This window comes from Quercus suber, unplaced genomic scaffold (genome assembly GCF_002906115.3).
Source record: "Quercus suber isolate HL8 unplaced genomic scaffold, Cork oak 2.0 scaffold_778, whole genome shotgun sequence".
In the NCBI taxonomy this organism is placed as follows: domain Eukaryota; kingdom Viridiplantae; phylum Streptophyta; class Magnoliopsida; order Fagales; family Fagaceae; genus Quercus; species Quercus suber.
Genome location: NW_027070214.1, coordinates 136475 through 160248, shown reverse-complemented (window position 1 = coordinate 160248; position 23774 = coordinate 136475). Strand labels below are relative to the sequence as shown.

At 32.9% G+C, this 23774-nt stretch overlaps 1 protein-coding gene and 1 long non-coding RNA gene across 2 annotated transcripts in view; both read right to left on the bottom strand.

Moving 5' to 3' along the window:
• Positions 1 to 5029: 5029 nt before the first annotated feature.
• LOC136064841 (uncharacterized) lies at positions 5030 to 5938 on the bottom strand. Its single transcript, XR_010626496.1, has 4 exons — positions 5793 to 5938; positions 5611 to 5690; positions 5402 to 5514; positions 5030 to 5255 (listed from the first exon to the last, which is right to left on the bottom strand). It is a non-coding gene; the product is annotated as an uncharacterized LOC136064841 (long non-coding RNA).
• A 9589-nt stretch (positions 5939 to 15527) lies between these two features.
• Positions 15528 to 23774, bottom strand: part of LOC112037313 (guanine nucleotide exchange factor SPIKE 1) — an 11865-nt gene continuing 3618 nt past the window's right edge. The window contains 11 exon segments of the mRNA XM_065767144.1: positions 15528 to 16004; positions 16193 to 16701; positions 16704 to 17042; positions 19763 to 19948; positions 20975 to 21007; positions 21010 to 21203; positions 21205 to 21263; positions 21336 to 21692; positions 21830 to 22048; positions 22229 to 22282; positions 23067 to 23171. Of these exon segments, the coding sequence (XP_065623216.1) occupies positions 15750 to 16004; positions 16193 to 16701; positions 16704 to 17042; positions 19763 to 19948; positions 20975 to 21007; positions 21010 to 21203; positions 21205 to 21263; positions 21336 to 21692; positions 21830 to 22048; positions 22229 to 22282; positions 23067 to 23171 (2310 nt within the window). The 3' untranslated portion in view covers positions 15528 to 15749.

The window sequence follows — 23774 nt, the reverse complement described above, 5'->3', positions numbered from 1 at the left end:
ACTTCATCAATTTTTTATCTTTTCTTTTGCTAATAAATAGTAACTCTTCAAACTAAGAAACTAACTATTCATGGTTATTTCTTTTTTGCATTTTGGAGAGAATGTTGAAGCTGTATTAAGGATTTACTCTTTATAACAGAGATAATTTTGGTTTTAGTTAAGCTATTGGATAGCAGGAGTTCTAGGATATTTATTAAGAAACTTAAATTATACAAAATATCACCGCATACCCTCTATGTGGTGGTCATTCTATAAATATAAGTGCTTACGGGATGTGGGAGGGTAAGAGCTAGGGTTCAAATCTCTAAGAGGAAATTTCATACATATATACACTTAAATTAGGATAGAGTAGAATTTCTATCTTGTATCAAAAAAGAACTTTGATATATCAACATAAATAAATAAATAAATAAATAACCCGAAAATACATAAGATTTTACAATTCCCTTATACTGACAAAATTAAAAAGCAAAAAGAATCTTTTTTTTTTTTTTTTGAGAAACAAAAGCAAAAAGAATCTAATGATAGATAAAGTAAAAATTGAGAATACTAAGATTAGAATAATAAAGTAAGAGAGATATGAAATGATGATAGAGGAGAGAGAGAGAGAGAGAGAGAGAGAGAGAGAGAGAGAGAGAGAGAGAGCAACAGATTATAACTACTATGAGTATGAGTTATGAATATGAATGATTAGGAGTTTTATTTTTATTTTTGAATAAGTTTATTGTTGAATATTTTGTTCATTTGTTGTTGTTTGGGCTATTTTTACTGTTATTTGAGCTAGTTTTTTTGTTCTTATTTGGGTTATTTTTTATATTTTGATTGAGGATTATGTTTTGGGAACCAAAATTACTTTTATAAGTAATGCTACGGACACAACATTTCTAAATTAGCATAGCAAAAAAATTAAATTAGAGATTGTGGTGGATCCATGTATGAGTTGGCAAGTTAATTTTAAAAAGTTATGATATTTTATTGTGTCCAAATCATTACTCTTTTTTTAATTATTGATCCCAATTTTTTGCAATTCTCAAATGAGAGTGTTCAAATTATAATTTTTTGTTAACGTAGACAAAACAAATTAATTTAAAAAATAATTATGTATATCAATATTTTTTAATATATATAAAATTTTCCCCCAAGTCAGCCAAGGTGTTCATACAAACGTTATGACTTTACTTTACGTCAGCCCGCCAGTGCAGTGTTGGAGAGCAATTTCCTTGTTGAACAAAATAATCCACTCATTCAAAAGAACTCTGATCATTTTGATTTTTTTTTTTTTTTTTTTTTGGGGGGGGGGGGGGGGGGTGGGGGGTGGTGTTGGTGGGGTTTGATCCACTCATTCAAAAGGAACTTACTCATTGATATACTAGGTATACTGTGGTATGCACCGAATAAATTTTATAAAAAATTATACCACCTAAACTTTGTCAGAATTATTCTAACTTAGAATCTAATTAGCATATCTCGTAGATTCTTTTTTTAAAAAGAAACAAATTCACACATACAAGGAAGAGTGAAAAATGGTTTTAACACAAATGCATACTATAACTTCACTCAAAAGTCATGGTAATTTTTAAGAAAAAGTAAAGCAAGTTATATTGCACACAACATACTCTCTTAAGTAATGTGAGACAATTACCCATTCTTTAAAAAAAAAAAAAAAAAAAACATATAGGCACACACGCACAAAGGAGAAGGAAAAGGGTTATAACACAAAGACACAACACAACTCTACTCAAAAGTCATGTTTTCTAATTCACCGTATACATTTTATGCGATAGTCATCCCACAAATATAAATGCTTACAAGATGTGGGGGAATAAGGGCTGAGGTTCAAGTCTCTAGAAGATAATTTTACACACATATACACTTAGATTAAGATAGAGTATAATTTCTATTTTATATCAAAAAATAACTTTGATATATCAACATAAATAAATAAACTAGCCTCTGAGCACGCGCTCACACACTTGCTTAGAGGCTCTTCTATTTTTTGGGTAAAGTTTAAAAATGTGCATTCATTATAATTTGATATTATTATATTTCTCAATCACAAAAAGATCTAAGGGTGTGACGAAAAACTTATTTTACCCACAAATGCATAATACTCATCACACTCCTAGATATTTTTTTGTAATTAGAAAATATAACGAATGCAAATTATTAAATTTTACCTAAAAAAATAGAAGAGCCTTTGAGCACGCGCGTGAGCGCGTGCCCAGAGGCTTGTATTTTTTTTTAACAAAATATCACAACATCAAATATCACAAATAACTTAACATGAATTTATGAAATTAGTCAAAATTAATGCTACTAAAACTATCTAATAACCAAACAATTTATTTGAAAACTCCTATGCGTGACCATAATGAAAGGAAAATACAAATTCAATGGAAAAAGATTGTGTGATTCAAAAAGAGCCTATTCTTACATGTGTACAATGAGGCTTTCTTTTTTTTTTTTTTTTTTTTCTAGTTAATGAATGTTCGATTTAGCAAAAAAAAAAAAAAAAAAAAAACATTCAACCTTATGCCTTTTATTTTCTTTGAAAGGAAACGAATTATATATGACTTTAAGTTATTGTTGTATCTTTTCTTGTTTTGGTGAATTGTTTAAGCAGGTAGTGAATTTACAAGCAGAGCTCTCGTACTTACAAGCCCACCTTGCAACATTGGAGCTACCATCACCACTACCATCACACCCTTCACCACCTCCAACAATGATGACACCGCCACCACTCTCAATCGCCGACCTCCCTTCAGCGTCCTCAGTGCCTGCCACGTACGATTTGTCCTCTCTTTTCGATCCCATGGTGCAACCTTCATGGCCCATGCAGCAGCGGCCCATGGATCCACGTCAATTAGGAGGCAGTGGCTCATCATCATCAGCTGGTGGCGGTGATCTACAAGCATTGGCACGAGAGCTCCTTCATAGACATGGCACTCCATCGCCCGGGTCAGTGCCATGCTCAAGTCCTTCACCATCACAATCTTTCTCCAAATGAGAATATATATCTTATTAACAAACACTTAGCTTGGGTTCTTGTTGATCAAATACTAGGAAGAGAACTGAATTTTCATGTTTTTTTTAATGGGCAAGTAATTTTAGTAGCTGAGTTATATTCCTTTTATTTTTGATTCACTAGTGATATTCAAAATTAGTTTATTCATGTAGACTTCCAACACTTGCGTTATGTTTTATATTTAGGTTAAAATACTATTTACATACTTTTTACGTTTGATGTACTTTTAAATCAATCCTTTAATTATGAAAATTTACAGTTTACACCTATAATATTACAATAATATTAATTAATACACAGAAATGATGCTGCTTTTTACTGCAAAATAGAAAAACAATGTTATTTTTAGTCGGGTTAATAATAAAAATGTTACAGACCTAATAGAAGGAGAATATTATTTTCTTGAAAATGACAGAAGAGGAATATGAGCACCATTATAATATTCAATGGTGTATATTGCAAATTTTGAAAGTCAAGTGACTGATTTAGAAGCAACTTTAAACTAATTAGAACGTGTAAGTTACCTTTTTAAATTTTAATTTTAGGATTTTTTACAAATTTCATTCTTGAATTTTTATTTATGTAAACATCAATTAACCCAGTGGACATTATTATGATTGTGACATATTAAACCTTTTGTTAGTTTTTTCATTAAATCTTAACAGGTAAAAAAGTTAATCACCTTATATGTACACATAATTTTGTCATACCATTCATATTTTTAAATGACCTTATGTACTAATTTATCATGTCCATTTGGGGGAGAGAGAGAGAGAGAGAGGCTTATCAGTTCCGAGTCCATTGTTGACTACTTTGTTAAAATGGAGTATTCTTGTAAGTGAACCACATAATACAAAAGGAAAAAGGAAAAAAAATACAGCAATTGATGCTATTAGGAAATTAACTTGCAAAAACAGTACTGATGATATAGGATAACTAAATTGGCTCAAAAACATAATTTCCAAAAAAATTAATTGTTTAATTTAGAAACTCAGGATTAAACTAACACTCACATGAAAATTCAAGTATGGGAATTGTATAAACCCCATATTTCTATAATATTTCAAAATTGACTTATCTATCGAATAATGATTATTATTAGTGAGTAATGACAGAATAGGGGTTGAAGGGGCACCAACACTTGTGACTCCCTTAAAATTAGTATGACTGCTCTCATAGGTGGTCCATTGGATTTACTAAAAAAATAAAAACTCTACCATTAGGCCCTAAAAATCAGGGACGAACCTAGTAGGGGGCCCGGGTCCCTTGGCCCAAAAAAATAAAATAGTTATATATTCTACCCTAAGCCCAGCCAACCCTTACCAGGCCCTCCTAGCCTAATCCTTACCGGCCCCCCTAAGCCTAAGCCAAATTTTTTTTTTTTTTTTTTAAAGATCCATTAACCCTTTTAACCCTACAAATTGATTCAAACAATTAAAAAAAAACGATGGTTGTAACATCTTTTATTAAGCCTTCCAAATGTTTTACAACAACATTTGCTGTTATCCTGTTATGTTTAAAGACTTTTCTATATATATATATATATATTGCTAATAAATTTTGTAAGGTTATATGTAATGAATAAATAAGAAAAGATGAAAATTATCTTATGAGAGATTCTCATGAAACCTCACTCCTACAATCTGTGTGGGTTTCCTATATTGTCGTTATATACTCCCACAAACCCACCTAAAATGTTTTTCCTTTTGATATGTTTGTAGTCATTTTGTCTGGAATCTTTTTTTTATTTCAAAAAACGCTTCATAAAATTTATTTGTTACTAAAATTTTGATCCGCCTTATATTTTTATTTTTCACGATCTTCCTACTAAAATGTTTGGATAATCAAATTTAATGGTTACTAAAATATACTCAGAATTATCTATATCACTCCTAGCTAACTTGCACTATCAAATGACAAAAAATATAAGATATAAAAGGGAATAATATAAAAAAATAAAAAATCAAGAATGTAATGCAACATAAAAAATGAATAGAATAGTAAAACGTAAACAAAATGATTTCGAAAATTTGTTTGTGCCCTCTACTAAGTCCACAATCAAAAGATAGTTTCTCAATAAGACGAATAAATGGTAAAAAAAAGTTATCTACTTACAATACATAATATTTACTTGAAAAAAAATACATCTCTCTTAGATCCAAAGCCAGGGCAGTCAATTGTTCTCCCATCTTGCTAATATCCTCATGTTCTTTGCACATGTACATAACAACTGCAAGAAAAAAAAAATGGTAAGACCAATGGGCTCCACACAAAGCACAAAATGGTGTTGTAGAGTAGAGGCCAAAGATGCAAATGTTCAATCCGAAATAAAACCAAATAAATTGTGCAAGCAAAGGAATGATCAAGTGGCACAACCATCCATTGAGTTCCATTGATTTTCTTACGAAATCAAAGAATTAATGGGATTTTGAGGAATGCTCTGCATATTGGGTTCCACGGTTTGCTAACAGCACCATACGTGATCATGCCTGGCTTGCAATTGAGATTAAATCCATTTAATTTTTGTTCAAAAAAATTCTAAAATAAATTTATTACAGCATAAATAAAAAAGCAACCCTACTCACCTTAGATTCTATATGACAATGGTTGCAACCCGGGGCATTAAAAATTTGATAACAATAAATGAAACTCAAAAGAAGATACGCTGAGAACAAAAACAAATACAATATTTTAAAACAGCAATTAAATGTAAGAAATAGAAAACTAAAAAACAGGATAAGTAAAAGAAGAATATTTGCTTATATACTTATCCGGATAATCTTGGAAGTCAAGTAATCAAGTCTTTTGTTATTCCAGTGCAGTAATATTCTATTCAGGGTTATTATTATTATTATTTTTTTTTTTTTCAGAAGAAGAAGAAGATGAAAAGGAAGGAGGATATAACATGAAACTTAAATAAAATAAAATAAAAACTGGATAAGCAAAAGAAGTTAGAGAGAAGTTAAAATTTTTAAATTTGATAGTAAAGCAGTTTCTTAGGAGTAAAACATGGGAGAGTGGAATTCAAGCAATTTGTTAGGAGTAAAATGTGGGAGTGGAATTCAAACATTTTAAAGTTTTTTTTTTTTTTAATTTGAATTTGAAAAAAAAAGGGGCGGCCAGGGTAGCTTTTTTTTTTTTTTTTTAAGCTTTACAAACTTAAATTGAGGATATTTTGGCATCAAAATTGAGGAATCCAAACAGGGAATGCCCCTTAAATAATAGTATAGATAACACGAAAATACATAAGACTTTACAATTTCCTTATACTAACAAAATTAAAAAGCAAAAAGAATCTAATCATAGATAAAGAAAGAACTAAAACTACTGAGATGAGAATAATAAAATAAGAGAAATCTGAAATGATGAGAGAGAGAGAGAGAGAGAGAGAGAGAGAGAGAGAGAGCAACGGATGATAACTACTATGAGTGCGAGTTACGAATATGAAAGATTAGGGGTTTTATTTTTTATTTTTGTATAAGTTTATTATTGAATGTTTTGTTCATTTATTGTTGTTTGGACTATTTTTACTATTATTTGAGTTAGTTTTTTTGTTCATATTTGGGTTATTTTTTATTTTTTTGATTGAGGATTACGTTTTGGGAACCAAAATTACTTTTATAAGTAATGCTACGAACACAACATTTCTAAATTAGCATAGCAAAAAAATTAAATTAGAGATTGTGGCGGATCCATGTGTGAATTGGCAAGCTAATTTTAAAAGTAATGATATTTTATTGTGTCCATATCATTACTCTTTTTTTAATTATTGATCCCAATTTTTTACAATTTTCAAGTGAGAGTGTTCCAATGTAAAACAAACAACACATGTTTTCTTGGAGCAATAAGGGTGTAGGAAGTCACAACACAAAATCAAAGGCAAGTGCTAGTAACAGCCATCGAGGTGACGGTATCAGAATTGCATGAAATTTAGCAAGTTGAAGGGAAACGGCGTTCTAATTCAGATTTGTAAAGTCGCCAAAATTTAGACGAATTCCTTCATTAAGGCCTCGAAAACAGTATTTTTGCTATTTATAGTCATATTGGTTTTTCCTTAATAACTTTTAGTTTAAAAGTTAGAACAAGGTCTCGTTTGTTTTGGGACAACCCTTAAAGTCAATAGTTTATGATCATGCATTTAACTCAATTTTACCGTTTTTGATAAATTTCGGCATTTTGTCACCTAATTGCGTAATTAGTGCAAATTAGGGTTTTAGACTTTTTTCTCATTCGAAAGGAACTTACTCATTGATATACTAGGGGGGGGGGGGGAATCCACTCATTCTTACTCATTGATATACTAGGTAAATTGTGCTATGCACTGAATAAATTTTATAAAAAATTATACCACCTAAACTTTGTTAGAATTATTCTAACTTAGAATCTAATTAGCATATTTCATAGATTCTTTTCTTTTCTTTTTTAAGAAACAAAAACGCATACACAAGGGAGAGAGAAAGGGTTTTAACATAAAGGCATACCATAACTTCACTCAAAAGTCATGATAACTTTTAAGGAATGGTGGGACAAGTTATATTATATATAACACTCCCTTAAACAATGTGGGACAATTACTCATTCTTATTAAAATTAAATAAATAGACCAAATTAAATAAGCAAGATCTATGACTAAGATTTAAGTGGGTACAAACCCAAAAAAAAAATAGAGGATACAATAAAATTACCCCTAATTAGCATATCTCTAAGTAGCCGACCTTGTTTTTCAATTTGAGTGGGAAGCACTCACCCACTCATTTGGATGCATGCATAAGAAGGAACTTACTCATTTTTATGTTATATAATAAATATATTAGTAGTTAAACCCATACAATGTTCAAGTAAGGCATCGGAATCATTATATTTGAGTTGGAGTAGTCAACATTGTTTAGCTCACTTTTTATGTTATATAATAAATATATTAGAGGAACTTACTCATTTTTATGTTATATAATAAATATGTTAGTAGTTAAACCCATACAATGTTCAGGTAAGTCATCGGAATCATTATATTTGAGTTGGAGTAGTCAACATTGTTTAGCTCACTTTTTATGTTATATAATAAATATATTAGAGTAAAAGTTACTTTTTCATTTTGTTTAGCTTACTTTTTCAAAAGTAGTTTTCAACTAACTCCCTGTTCATTTTTTATCTAGGATCCCCCTTCTACGTTCAATTATTTAATTGAATACACACAATCACTGTTGGTCTGACTGCTGGTCTAGCGATCCCTCTTAGCCGCCGCCTAGAGTGCCTCGTATATATACTTTTTATGTTATTAATAAATAGGTCTGGTTAACGTTTGTCTTAAAAGCACACATTAAACTTTCTACTTTTAAAAAAAAAANTTTTTTTTTTTTTTTTTACAAAACATAGGATTTTTTTTTTTTTTTTTCCAAAATAGAAACGTGATAGATAATTTTTTTTTATACAACATGGCTTTTTTCATTAGGTTTTTGTTTTCAATTTTTATCAATTTAAGATTTTAAACCATTTCTTATGATTTAGATTTTAGAGATAAAGATAAGTTTATTAAATTAAGGGTATTTCATTAGTTTTTTTTTTTAACTGAACGTGATGTTTTTTCTAAGAATAAAATATTAAAAATTTTACTATTTAGTTGGGTTTTTTTTTTTTTTTTTACTCAACGTGAGGTTTTTTTTTTTTTTTTTAAATTTTTTTTTTTAAGAATATAATATTAGAAACGTGTGTTAGAATAAGTGGGTTAGTAGGAGTGTTCCTATTTTGTAGGTAATGTTTTTTCAAATTTATCTAAAATTTAGGACTTTTTAAATTGATAATTTTACATGTCTAACCCTACTATTTAAGCTTTACAAACTAATAAATTGAGGATATTTTGGGTATCAAAATTGAGGAATCCAAACAGGAGATGCCCCTTAAATAATAGTATAGATGAGAGAGAAAGTCGAGAGACAAAGACCGAGAGAGAATGACTGGAGTGGAGAGACTGAGAGAGAGTATTGACTGGAGTCAGTGATCAATTACGGTGCCGCACAAACCGTCAGCCACGCATGACGCCGCCACGGACCCACGTCACCGCCACTGCCCTTAGTGGCTCCAGCAGCTTGATCTGCCCAACTTACCGCTATCTCCGGAGGCTGCAACCTCCAACCTCCATCCCAAAATTCCGATTTGCCCTTTCAAGTATTTTTATTCTCCTTAAACTTCAAAATCTAACATAACATTGATATAATGTTTGTGTTGTGAATTTGTGATTGATTGATTGCGCTATTTTTTTTTTTTTTGGCTGAGTATGATTGTGAATTGAATTTGAATATGTGTGATTGTGTTTAGGGCTTGGGAGTCTCTGTTTGTCTCAGAGATTTTTTTTTTTTTTTTTTTGAGAGTCTAAGTTGAGAAAGTGAGATGTGAGGTATGAGCATGAGAAAATCAGTTACAATGTTTGATTTTTTCAAAAGAAAAGATTCAAATTCAATATATATGGATGCAGTTGTTAATTTTTTTGATTTTTTTTCCCGCTTATCTTCGACCCTCTAGTTTTAAATCCTGGGTTTGTCCCTGCTAACAATGGCATGTCTATGCTTAGTATGTAGTGTGTCTAATAATAATAATAAGTTGTATTAATTATTATCTTTAAATATTAAAGGCCAAGTAACCTTTACCATTATCTATTAACCAAAAAAAAAAAAAAAAGAGAGTAAAATTTACCCATTGAATTATTATTATTATTTTTTTTTGTATTCCTTATTTTCACCAATCCATTTTGATTGTTTCCCTAACTTTACAGTTTCCCTTCATGACCCACATAGTAGGAAAGCCCTCGCTTTAAACATCAAGACTTCAGGAACCCTCATGGTACTAGGAGCCAAACAGTTAGCTTTAATATAGAGGATCTACTACAAGTGCATCAGGACAAACCTAAATGTCCAAGCCCTTAACAAAAAAGCAAAAGGAGAAACCACCCTTATCCAGACCACAGCCCCTGGATCTCAGATTCAAGTACCCAAAACCCTTAAGTGGACAGAGATCTCGTTCCCACAAGAATGGACTCTGCAAAATGAAAATTATTCTTTTCAAATCCAACACCCTACCCAAACCCCGGATTTAGACCTATGTCCAACAGTTAACTGATGGAACTGTTAGGCTAAGTTTCGACCAATCTAGGTTCAGATCTCCCTTAGATCTTTAGCAACCCAGAATGCAGTCCCTTTTTCTCCTTAGAGATAGATCTGCATCCTAGTGTAGCTCATCCAGATACCCACCCTTCAAGAAAAATTTGGACTTAGAACTCCAACGGGTCAAGACTAAATCCCAAGTTAGAACACCATGCTACATAGCCAAACAAGACTCAGTTGCTGATGAGGATGAAAATCACGATCAATCCTCCCTAACTTAGTCAAACTTTGAGCAACTTGAAACCCCAGTAGGTCACCAACTCAATGTTATGAAAAAGGACTTCATCCCAGGTCATAAGTCTTTAGGTGATGATTTTGACTCAAAGGCAAACAAAGTCAAAAGAGAAGCTTACAAGGCAAATCATACCAAAGAATAGAAAATAGAAGTGTACACCAAATGGCAAGGTTCATGAAAGAGATATCAGCAAATGTCTATTTCTTGAATTTTGAGAACCATTTTGAATGGCACAGAAAATCTTGTGTCATTATCAAAACAAATTGGACCAAAGAAAACAAGGAAGTAGTCTGCTCTAGTCACCCTTCCCTAGAAAATATAACCATCAAACATCAAGGTTTTGAAGTAGTTGTTAAACCCATCCCATCTTTAGAGAAACCTTTAGTCAAGCTATCGGTAACTTGACAAACCAGTCTCTAGTCCAAGGATAAGACAGCTTTAGAAATAGTCAACCAAAAGTTAGAAGAACTAGTAAAAAAGGAACCAACTACCTCTTTGACTAACAAAAACCCCACATTAAACACCCTAGACATCCATACAGCTTTTAGCAGCAGTAGCAACAGCTAAGCCTCTTTAGAGTCTGAAGAGGAAATAAAAAAAAAAAAAATTAGAAAACCAGTTCCAAGAATTACAGGTAAATAAAATTCACCATCGTAGAGTAACCCTAACCAGCCTTACCAAAATTGGTATCCCAGACCAACAGCCCCTGACCTTCAGTTTGAAGAAAAAAATGTCAACAACCAGTTCTCAGTATCTTCTGATAAACTCTATGAATGGAATATAGATGGATTATCAGAACAAGAAATCATAAAAAATTCAGCACATGACCATAGTAGCCATTAACTACCTCAATGAAAATCGTCCCCATACCGAAGTAGTTGAACTCCTAGTCTTAGGTTTCACAAGAAAACTTCTGTCATAGGGGAACCATTCCTAACAAAAGAATCAAAAGAAGAGATCAAAAGTGTAGTCCAGAAAGATGAGGATGGACGCCCAATCTTTGATGAAGCCATAGGTAGAGGTGTCACAGATGGAGCAAATACCCTAATCTATACCATTACAAGGCATTTCATAGGGACCTCTAGCAACATTACGACTAGGATACATGACCAGTTAAGTAACCTTAGGTGTCCTACCCTTAGTGATTACAGGTGGGATGAGGGTGTCTTTGCCACCAAAGTCATGCACAGAAGCGATTGTAACTCTCCCTTTTGGAAGGAGAAGTTCATCAACAGTTTACCTAGTCTTTTTGCACATAAGATTAGAAAAGCTCTCAGCAACACCTCAAGCGTCATAGATTATGATGACCTGACTTATGGAGATATATCTAGTGTCATTCGCAGGGAAGGCCTGAAGGAGTGCATAGATATGAAAATTCAAAACCAGTCCAATAAGGACAAAAGAAAAGCTAAGTACGAAGTAGAAAACTTCTGTACTCAGTATGGCCTACCCTCTATAGCCCCATCCAAGAGAAATTCCAGGGAAAAAGAATACCCTAGGAAACGAACAGCATCTAAGTATTATAGAAGTCATAAAAAGCCTAGCAAATTCAGCATAAATGATTTCTATAAGAAAAGCAAGAAGTCTAGAGATTACCATAAAGCCAATAGTAAAAGAAAAAATCCAACACAAAACATTCGATAAGAAGAATAGCGAATGTTATAAGTGTGGCAAGAAATGTCATTTTAGGAATGAGCGTAAATCCAAAGCTAAAGCTTTAATTAACACCCTCCAAGGTGACCAAACCAACAAAGAGGAGATTTTCAGATCTTCTTCTTAAACCTTCTACTTTTAAAAAAAAATTTTGAGAATTGAAAAAATTATTAATATTTTTTTAATTTTCAAAAAAAAAATTTTAAAAATAAAAATTAATATATACTCTTAAAACACACATTAATAAAATCTATAATAAATATATCAGAGTAAAAGTTACTTTTTCATTTTGTTTAGCATACTTTTTCAAAAGTAATTTTCAACTAATTCCCTGTTCATTTTTTCTCTAGATCCCCCTTCTACGTTCAATTATAATTGAATCACGTTACACACAATCATTGTTGGTCTGACTGCTAGCGATCCCTCTTAGCCGCCGCCTAGAGTGCTTCATATATATATATATGAGAAGTTAACCGTAGCCTGCAGAACCTAGTACCAGCTTTTTTCACAGATGGTCCAAATTAATTATAATAATAATAATAATAATCAATTAATAAAAAACATCGAGCTAAATCAATGGCAAAGATATTGTTTGTAGCTAAATCAAAGGTTCTGACAAAGATATTGTTTGTAATTGTGGTATGGGGGTGGGATTGTTACAAATATGATACTTACAGTAATTTGAGTCTGCGGAATGTATTAGGTCGTTTCCAGCTGTTTAGGAATATTTCTATCCAATTTCCAAGAGTAAAAGTTCATTTCGCTTATTCTTTCTAAAGTAGTTTCCACCAAATTCTGTGTCTATTTTTTTTCCTCTATTCTATTTAAATATAAAAAAAGTTAATTAATGTCTTAAGGGTATTAATTTATAAAATATTTTTAAAAAGATTTTGTAAGAAAAGAAGAAAACAATTTTTTTTTTTTTTTTTAGCTTCTTATATTTTGTTATGAAAGTGGTATCAATTTTTTTTTAAAAAAATAATCTATTAATAAATGTCTTAAAAGCACCCATTGTAAGGACCTTTTTGTATTGTTGGGCCTTAACCCATTCTATTGTCCAGTGACCCATTAATCTGGAGTAAGAGAGTTGGGACTAGTCTTGCTAGGACTGGGCTTCAAGCCTGCTTATGCACAAGTTAGGCTTACCCACTGTAGATGCATCCTGATATGAATGTTGTGAGCTAGACATAAGATGTGGTCACAGTAGGAGTAATTGTTACAAATATCGCAATAGGAATATACTACAGTAGGATAACTAATAATAATAATAATAAATAAATAAATAAATAAATAAAACGTGCTAAATAAAGTTAACACCGTGAACAAAATTAGCAGCGCTTCAGCAAAGTAAAAAAGCTTGTTTCCCAAAAAATAATAATAATAATAATTAATTCACCATACACGCATGGCTAGAGATCTTTGTCAGGTTAAAGAGAGGATTATAATTTTTAAAATAGCAAAATGTGATTTTCCAATTAATATGATCACACAGCTCAACCAGTGAGGATTATTTTTTTTTTTGAGATAACCAGTGAGGATTATTAATTTCCTTGGAAGAGTTTGTGGAAACTAAAATCCCTTCATTGCCAGTTTGTTAAGAGGCTAGAGTGGTGTGGTTCGGCGCACACCCCTGAGGATGCAAACCATGTTGCTACCCAATTGTTGAAGAGATCTTTGGGCTTGAAATAAAAAAACTAGTCAAGCAAATACAAAGACCCGCAAATGGATGTAAAGTCCCAAAAATGGGTGCAACAAGCTATAAATGAAAAGGCCCATATAAGAGGCCACAATAGAGCCGAAAGGAACTCATGAATGGGTGTATAGGTCCATAAAGTGCTTAATTTCCAAAAGCATTTACCACAGGGTGGAGACATTTACAATTTTACCCAAAAAGGAATGCAAATTACAAAATACCTATCCTATTCCTAACCGGACTTATTTGGGACCTTAATTTAAGAGTAATGAAAAAATATCTACCTCTAAATTCTTCAGAAATAGTTTCTTTAAATTGAAAAAAGTATCGACACACAAACTAAAGCGCTTGTATATATATATATATATGAGTTTAAGGCATCCTGTGAAGGTTGCTAAAGATGATAATCCATATTATTCTTATGATTAGACTCTTTTTAGGCATGACTCAGTTGCAACTCCATCTTTAATTGAAGACTGATTTCCTATTTCAACTCCATAATTGCAAAAGATGATATTATCGGCACATATCGACGAAATTGCTAAAGCCACTTCTTACATCACTACTGTCAACACATTTCAACAAAGCTGTTGAAGACCTGCTCTAAATAGAAAAAAAGTTAAATTTACTATTAACAACTCACTATTCACTATTCTATTAGTGTCTAATTTTGCCTATAAAAAGGCTGCTTCCCTTCTATTGTAATTAGAACTCAATTTTCTAAGCTTTTACATTCTCCCTAAATTCCTCTTACCTTCCCAATTTTTAATCTTGTAACCTTAGCCCATTCCTACTTGGAAAAACTTGCTTCCACTTATATTTGCTGTAAGTGTTTATTTAAATAACTTGTGATGTCCTACTATGTATAATTATAGATGATATCAAGATGTTTTCATCTCTAAAGTTATGCTTCGCAATGATAGTCTAAAACCCTATTGGAAAGAAAAGTTCATTGATGGTCTGCCTCATCTTTTTGCTCATAAGGTATAAAGAATAATTAACAAGTACAACTAGTACAATTAATTATGAAATATTGATGACGTCTTTCTCTACTCAGTCTATTGATGAACATTGAAAGCATTTGTATTTGTTTCTTGATTTTATTAAACATAATAGTCTCGTTGTTTCTACTAAGATAATCAAGCTATTTCAAACAAAACTTCGTTTCCTTGTTTATGAGAAGAACAAATCCGTCGTAGTGATAGACACACACACACATATATACATATAGACACACATATCCACAATCAATTGCTGTTGGTAGTATACCACTACAATCAATGTTTTTCCCTAATGAAAATTAGATGATATTCATACATCTAATTCTACTCGTAAGTCTTAAAACAAATAAAATATAAAATTGAAAGTCATTGATGATGAAAATGATAAGAGTATCAACATAGCTATGCGATCTCCTGAACAAGAAGTGACATTAACTTACCCACAAACTCAAATCCCATGATCAAAGAGGAAGTGAAGTTTTGAACAAAGTAGCAACCTTAGGAGTTTGAAAAATAATCAAAGTCTTTCCAAGCGATGCTTTGCTGCCCCGGCCGAGTGATGCATCATCAAGTGACGCAGTATAATCAAAAATAGATTCAAGAGGAAGGTTTACTCAGTACGACAAAAATAATGAAGGAAGATGCAATGTGTGCGAGATAAAATTGCACATAAATAGTAATATAGAGAAATATCTAATTGCAACTTTTGCACTTCAATTTTTTATTATAAGCTTTCTTTGTTTACCCAATCCTCCAAACTATGATATCGGCAAAAATTACGTCTGCAATTTTACTATCCCACCAAATGGGAATTTTCGGTATATATATATATATAGAGAGAGAGAGAGAGAGAGAGAGTAGCAATTTTCATTTTCTGAACATCACCTATTAGTATACACATATTTTTACATCATTGAAAAAAATAATAAGAAAACAAATAATATGGACACATCAAGCAGAACCAAAAACAAATAATGCTACAACATTGTCAAAGCTCTGAGAGAATGGCAGGGATGTAATTAGATAACTCTGCAGTGAGGGACTGAAATCCATTCACAAGCTGCGTGTGGAATTCCTGGTCTTCTTCTCCAATCAATCTGAAGTGTACCCGAATGGCCCGCTTGCAAACAGCCATGAATTCAAGGAGTGCAGCAATGAGTTGCTGCAATTCCTGTGAACGCAGCCTCGTTGCGGGCTCACCAGATAGGAAGGCCGTACACACACTTAGGACTCCACTGTTCACCTGCACATGTAGTTGGCCAAGAGCAATTAGAAAATAATAAGCAACGCCATAAGTTTGATAACAGCGCATTTTCAAAAAGAATGGGCATAAGGTAATTCTAATTTCTCTGAATCTGGAAGTCAGCAATATATATTGTTAAAACTGACAATACAGAAAACAGAAATTAAAAACCGAACTTAACAACTTACTTGAACAGCAACACTGCCTTGAAGAATTCTCTGTAGACTCTGGAGACGAGGGAGTTGATTGCCTTCAGAACTGCGAGGCTCTTCAAGCTCATTTCGTAGTGCAGCTGTCCGAGTTTCAATCATTCCAATTGCATTTTCTACTGGGGAGAACTCAAGAGATTCAGATTTAATTACCAAGAGCCTACTCACAAGGGCACGGAAGGAGCCCTCAGTCTGAAGCACACTTCGCCTCTTCCATTGGTCTTCCAATCCACCCTGGGTCTTGCCATTTTTCGTAAATGGGGTATTAAACAAAAAGCGGTCAAACACACGTGCACGGACACTTCCGGTGGAAAGTGAAAAGATCCTTTCCCTTCTACTTCCCAAATCTTCATCCTCCATTACTGCATCAACAGCAGCTATCTGCAAGTAGCAGACGCCAGGCTGTAATTCATCTGCCTTCACTTGTCTCGAATCTGGAATAATGTGTAAAGTGTGATTGCCGTCCATCCTAGACTCATATATATGAATGGAATTGGGCTTGATTCCTGCTCAAGAATTGATTCATAGATAGTAGTGAGTAATGTGTGACATTTAGCCAGCTGCCCCTATGCCCTCCTGCTTTTATAAACTGGAATTACAAGCTCAAGAATGCTGGCACAGAAGTGATAGAGCTCAGCTTGAGAGAAAAACTTATTAGCAAGCTGAAGGTACTTCACTGCAGAGTCAACTGTGAGCTTTGAAGCACCATATCCCTCTACCACAGCAGCAGAAGCCTCTGATGTGATCTCATTGCTCACCATTGGGCAAATTTTACGAAGAGCAGTTACATGATCCTTGCTCCAAACACCATCATTTCTAGCCACAAGTGTAATACCCCAATTTTTGCTTTTATGATTATCACCGTACCTTGTTATTTTTTTATATAAAGTTGAGGTACTTTATATGTGCGCACAGTAAGATGAGAGTAGACAATTTTGTGGTGCTACAAATAGGTGAGAAAATTAAAGTTTTAGTGCAAATAATTTGGTGCGACAATTAAAATTATAAATAAATAAATAAAAGGGAGATGTTTTATGGGCCTCTTGGAGACTGAAGAGATAAGTTCAAGTGGGTTTCAAACTCTGGCCCACTACCCCACTAAACCCACATCTTTGATGTGTTGAATATAAGGCGGAGGAAAAACTAAATTAGGGTTTCATCACTAAGGAGGCTAAGAGGTGTTTTTCTTTGGAGTTTAGAACACGTACAATTGAAGAGACAGCCAAAGAATTCTAGGTATGATTTTCATTTGTTAGAATCAAGAATCAAAGGTTTAGAATTTTATAATGGATCAAATCTTATATATGTATAGGACTTTTACGTTTTCATTAGGATATATATATATATATATATTTAATAAGTCAACAATGCTGCCACCGTTTTCCTTGCCATTGGGATTTTGCTATTAAACCATGAATAAGGCTGCATAGTGTTCACACTAGGCTGCTCACATTTTGTCAAAGTTCAGATTCTCTGATGGATAAAGTGATGGCCTTGGTAGTCTTTGCCTAGACTTTGACTATAATGAACCATTAGAGATCAACGCGTTTTCAATTCTTTCAAAGGTTAATGGCAGACTTATTTCTCTTACCCGAATTCTATTTTCATCTCAAAATAATGCTTAAATATTTAATACATTAGGGCCAATGATATCAAGTCCATGAACAAGTCAGATTAAGTTTTGGCCCACGTTTCTCTTTGGGGTTATATATTAAATCCTAGGTTTGCCCGTAATGTGTATTTTAGAACAAAGTTTCAGTTATAGAGCCTAAATTCATGTTTCAGGTTTTACTTTTGTTTAGGACATATATTAAATCCTAAGTATTTGGCTGCTGGCTCTAAGTTTTGATAAATTTATGGAAACATATTCTTGGGTAGAGAGGTTTTGCATTAGTGTTATCGTTTAGTTCAGCAAGTATAATTTTAGTGAGTCAATTTGTATAAGTCAATAAGATTTATATTTGTGAAGGATATTAAGTAATTTTCATGATTGAATATAGGTCTTATTTAAGAGTATTTTGAGGCTTTTTGGAGGTTGTTTCGACTGGACTTTCAGAGCAATCAAGTGCTGTAAGTAATTATGCATTATATGCACAAGTTTTGTCCATTAGGTTCTTAGAAGTTAAAAGTTTTCAAAAGTTTTGTATTTCAAACTTATATTTCGAAAGTTTATCGAAAGCATTATTTTTACATCATTGAAAGAAAAACTCCGACTTTTAGACAATGTTTTAAAGAGAAACTTCGAATTTTAAATAACGTTTTGAATGTCCAAATCTCATTTAAAAGATGATTATATACTAAATTGTTTATCTGAAAATAATTGAGTTTCAAAGTAAGTTTTCTAAAAAGGTTTTTGTTCTTTAAATTTGTTAAAACCAAGTGATTTCAAAGTCATGTTCCTATTCTCCAAATGGTATTTAAAGAGTTTCTTTTAGCAAAATCAAATTTTCAGATTTACTCAAGAATTGTAATATATTTATATAAACTTCTCAGTTTCTATTCGTTCCCCATGAGAGTCAAGCATCCTTTGATTTATGTTCAATTCGATATTGTGATATTCCCTATGCTTGTATATTTGGAATAATTGTTAATATTAAGAAAATTATTCTATTTTGTATATATTTCGTTTTGTGATATGTGACTCAGAATGAAAGTTTTTAGAATTGATCAGATATATCAGATTTATGTGTAAATCCGCTCACAGGATTGTATGTGAGAATATGTGTTGATCCCTCACCAGCAGGGGTTAGATGTTGGTATCCGCTCACAGGATTGTATGTGAGAATATGTGATGTGTATATGTGACACTGTGCTCTGATCAATTTTATGTATGTGATTTCTAATGATTTTAAGATGTGATTACATATGTATTAAGTGATTCATTATATGTTTTGGAATAATTATTTTTGATATCATTAAATGAGTTTGTGAAAAATCAAAATACTCGTGCGTTGCTTGACTCTGTTCTGTTGTGTATTCGTATAAATTACTTACTAGATGTGGCTCACCCCATCAATTATTATTTTTCAGATTGAAGTGTAGTTGGAATATAGGACCTTCTGATCGCTTTGTAAGGTGCAAGGTTGAGCGTGGAAGTTGTAGGCGAATTCTATATTACTTGAAGACTTACGAATTTTAGTTATCCTTGTTTTGTAATTCATGATTTATATTTTGGAGATTATTTCCAATTTGTGGAGTTTAGATTTTTGTAAGAGGTTATTTATCAAGAGCATTGTTTCTTTGGAGTTCTAAATTATTTTGGATTAATTTTATTTTTAGTTGTGCAAGATTAGCACGTTAGTCATGCATCTAAATTCATGTTCATGGATTTGGGTCGTGACAACAAGGGCCTGCATTAAATTAATTAGACATATGAGCAGAAGGCAGTTAATATTTAAGCAACAGTAAGCAAATCATGAAGTCAATTTTACAGCTCTGCACTGTACAAGGTGAGAAAATGGGGAAATAGTTAGGCAGATTTTCTAAGGTCAACTTTCCATATAAGGACTGAGGGTGGTTGAACCACAAGTCCCAATTAACAGTTTACTACCTGCATCACAACACCAGCAACAGCCACAGCACACTTGGCAGCTTCAGCCCAAGACTGCATTTCCTGATGTGCATCACATAAATGTAGCAACCACATTATGTGAAGATCTGGGATGGGCGCAAATGTCATTGCAAGTTTGTAGAAACTTTCAACAGCTGTATATCTATCCATAGTCATCACAGATCCTTGTGAGAGAAGGGAGAAAATGATAGTATTATTTTTGCTAGTTCAATAACATTTACTCATCAGGACAAGAAAGTAGGAAAGTAATGACCACATTCAAAATTGGAAAAATTCCTTCAATCCCATTTGTCAAATACGAGCAAACTTCCTTAAGAGTAATGGTAACAAAGATATGTCTGTGTGTATGAAGCTCCTCTCTTTCTTATCAACCCAATATCCCACAGCATCCACTCCATGGCAGAAGGCAAATATACTTACCTCGTGTTTCAAAAGCACTCTATCAAACATCCACAAAAATTTGACTAAACGCTATTGGGTTGGCACTGCAAAGACCCTACCTCGACCTTAACCCTATTCCCAAAATCTATATCTGCCACTTGCCCAAATAAAATCCCATCCCTGTGCCAATAGGGAGTAGAGAATCAGGTCACTTCTTTAAATTGTTCCCCCGCCATTCCAGCATACCTGGCACAGGCCTACTTTAAGGTGGGAAGTGCGGGGTAAGGAGTGGTGAGGGAAGGGGCTCCCTATCAGTTTATAGAAATGAATTTTACGAATATTTAAGTTTGTTTCAAGTACATGTAAATTGTCAAAGTTACTAGTACTTTTAGGAAATGTGTCCTTTTTAAGTGTCCAACTTTACATGTGTCTGTAGGTTACTTTACTTTGATGAAAGAAGACATAACTCTGCCAAAGCAAAAATACTTATACTATAACCTACTGATAAAATTACAAACCCAGATAAAGTAATATATGGAAATAAGCAGCTCTATAAGACTTATCTCCTGCCATGAATTAGAAGCAATGTTAAATGTCCACACAAGATGTGCCAATTACAATGAAAGCAAGAATGTAAAACAGAAGTTTAAAAAAGATGTCAGTCTTGTCTTGGGATGTGAGGTATCAACCCTTAACCCTGATTAGTGCAACATTCCCATCCTAATAGGGTCAGGGCGTAGTGTTTATTAATTGAGTAATCATTCTGACTGTTTCTTAAACTAAAAGCTGATGCAAATATTGCTAAAAACTTACCAATAGTGCATGCTCCAAGCTTCCATCAGGGCAAGAAGAAGACTATCAGAGAGATATTTCACCTCTGACCAGGACCACCTGTTCTCTTCCGATCTTTCTGGAATTGTTACCAGAGCACTATCAGAAAGTCCACACTCCCTCAATAGGTTGGGGCTTTTAGCTTCATCTGACATTTCCTCCAAAGACTTTCTAAGCCGTCGTGCTTCACCACTTTCCTCTAGCTCAAAATGTGATAATCAGCATGACCCTTAACCTTGATGTCTGCATGAAGCAATAGAAGGACCTCTGCAAAACATATAAATAAAATAATGTAAGTTAAGAACAAAAGCAGCAATCTATGAACTTCAAAGGGCATACCTTCACAAGTATCTGAAGCCCAATAACAGCCCTTTTCCTGCCTCTTTCATTTTGGAAAACTGCAAGTCGAAGTAGTTGCTGCTTTAAGAAAGTCACTTGCTTTAAGAAACGATCATTTTCCCTTGCCATTAGAGTTCCTCCATGAAGATCAAAGACATTGTTGAAGACAGGAAACAAAGCTTTCCAGAAAGACACAGGTTGATTTCGGGAAAAGAAGCTCATAAATATGGCTGTGATACAATCAAGTTTTCCATAGTCAGTAGATATGCTATGGGAGGCAGCCATCATGGAAAATTTCTCTGTTATTTCCAAAACCTGGAGATTGACAGAAGCACTCAAGTTTTCTTCCCAAAGCTCCTGAAGTGAATGTGAAATTATCAGTGGCCTAAAATAGCTACAATTAATGTAAAACAAAAATAATAGTCATTTCTTGGAGTAAATGGTGCTGTTGCAGCAATCAAACAAGCAATCGATTTTTCTATCCAAAACTGTACCAATTTTTGTCTCAATATCGGGTGCAAAGATTCTCGAAGTGCTTGTGCAGAAGCTCCAATCCTAGAAGACTCTGCCTGAGCCAGTGCTTCTCTCAAGGAATATGGCTGGCTAGGGGAGCTTAATTGGGAATTCACTCTCTGCCATAAATAACCATTTTCAGGTGTTCCCTGAGGCTGCTTTAGAGTTTCAAGGCGTATTGAGGATGCAATGAATATGTTCTATATCATAAATATAAATAAATTGCACAAAGAATAACCAAGAAACTACTGACCGATGAAGGTAAATATGCAATGGATGTAAAGTCAACATTACAATCAATGAATGAATAACAAAAGGCAAATAATAGACAAAACACTGAAACATTGATTTTCAGAACTTTAACTGTAAAATTAACTTACTCTGACTCTGCGAGAACTACAGCCCATGAGCATGCCAGCAGCAGGTTTTCTATGCTGTAAAAGTACACAATCAACAATTATTTTTAAGGGTAATGTAATTAGAGCAGGAGCCAGAATCACAAAATGTGATACAAAATGCAACTTCAATAAGGACTCGTACAAAAACATATATAAACCGTGAAGGGCCCAAAAAAAAAAAAAAAAACAAAGAGCTTCAAAAATATTTTGTTCATGAAAGAGACAATAAAGTACATAATTTCCAAAAGCATTAACCACAGGGTGGAAACAGTACGATTTTACCAAAAAGGGATCCAAAATACCTGTACTATGTGGACTTCTTTGAGACCCAAAGTTTAAGCTTAATGAAAATATCTACCCTAACTTCTTGAAGATAAGTTTTTAAAATTGGAAAAAGTAGCAACACACAAGCCAGGAGGAATACATATATACATACACACACACATATATTATATATATATATATATATGTTAGTAGTCGACCACTACAATTTGTTGGAAGTAAATCTATTATCTTCAATGTTTTGCCTTAATGAAATCAGACAATATTCATACTTCTAATTTAACTTTAAAGTCATAAAAAATATAGACTAAAATATAAAATTAAAAATCAACGATGATGAAAATGGTAAGAGTATCAATGTTGCTATGCGATTACCAAAATAAGAAGTAAAATTAAGTGACAGACAAACTCAAATCACATCATCAAAGAGGAAGTAAAGTTTTGAACAAAGTAGCAACCTCAAATAGAACTAAGCATTCCTCCAAAAGTTTGAAAAATTATATCTAGTCCGAGCGATGCTTTGTTGCCACGCCTTTACAAGTGATGCTTCATCAAGATTGCGCACAATTTGCAAAATAACAATTAAAACTTCACGCTTTTCAACGGCATTTAGGTTGTAAAAGACAGGCATTTCATCTAGGATCTGCATAGACCATGGGATCATTAATTAACAAAATTTAAAAGGAAGAATCACAATCCAAAGTTGATAACATGAATAATATAATGTAATGGAACCGCCTTAATCAACCCATGACATTAAAAAATATAACCAAGTCTTAGTCCAAAATTTTGGAGTCGGCCATGGATCCTCAACAAATTAATTAGGGTCGGCCACATGTATTTTTTCCTGCAATGTTATTTCATCCAAAATTATACTCTTTGGTACCTCCTTGATTGACAAGTAATTTTTTACTACTTGTACTGTTATTTTTTACTAGCCGCAAACCCGCGCGTTGCGCGTGATAATTATTTTTATGGGGTTTTATTAAAAAAAATTTACAATTTAAACTAATGTAATAATGAGTAATGTATTTCGTAATTATATTTTATTTATTATAAGAACAATCATAAATGTAATATAGGATCAATCCAAACACCAAAAAACATAAACTAAAAAAATTAATAAAACTTAACAATGATTAATTGAACCAATATTAGGATAAAATTTGTTTTGATAATCTATTAAGGTTATTTTCTTTGTAGAAATTATAATTTCGGCGCCCAAAACATATTATCAAATAAACAA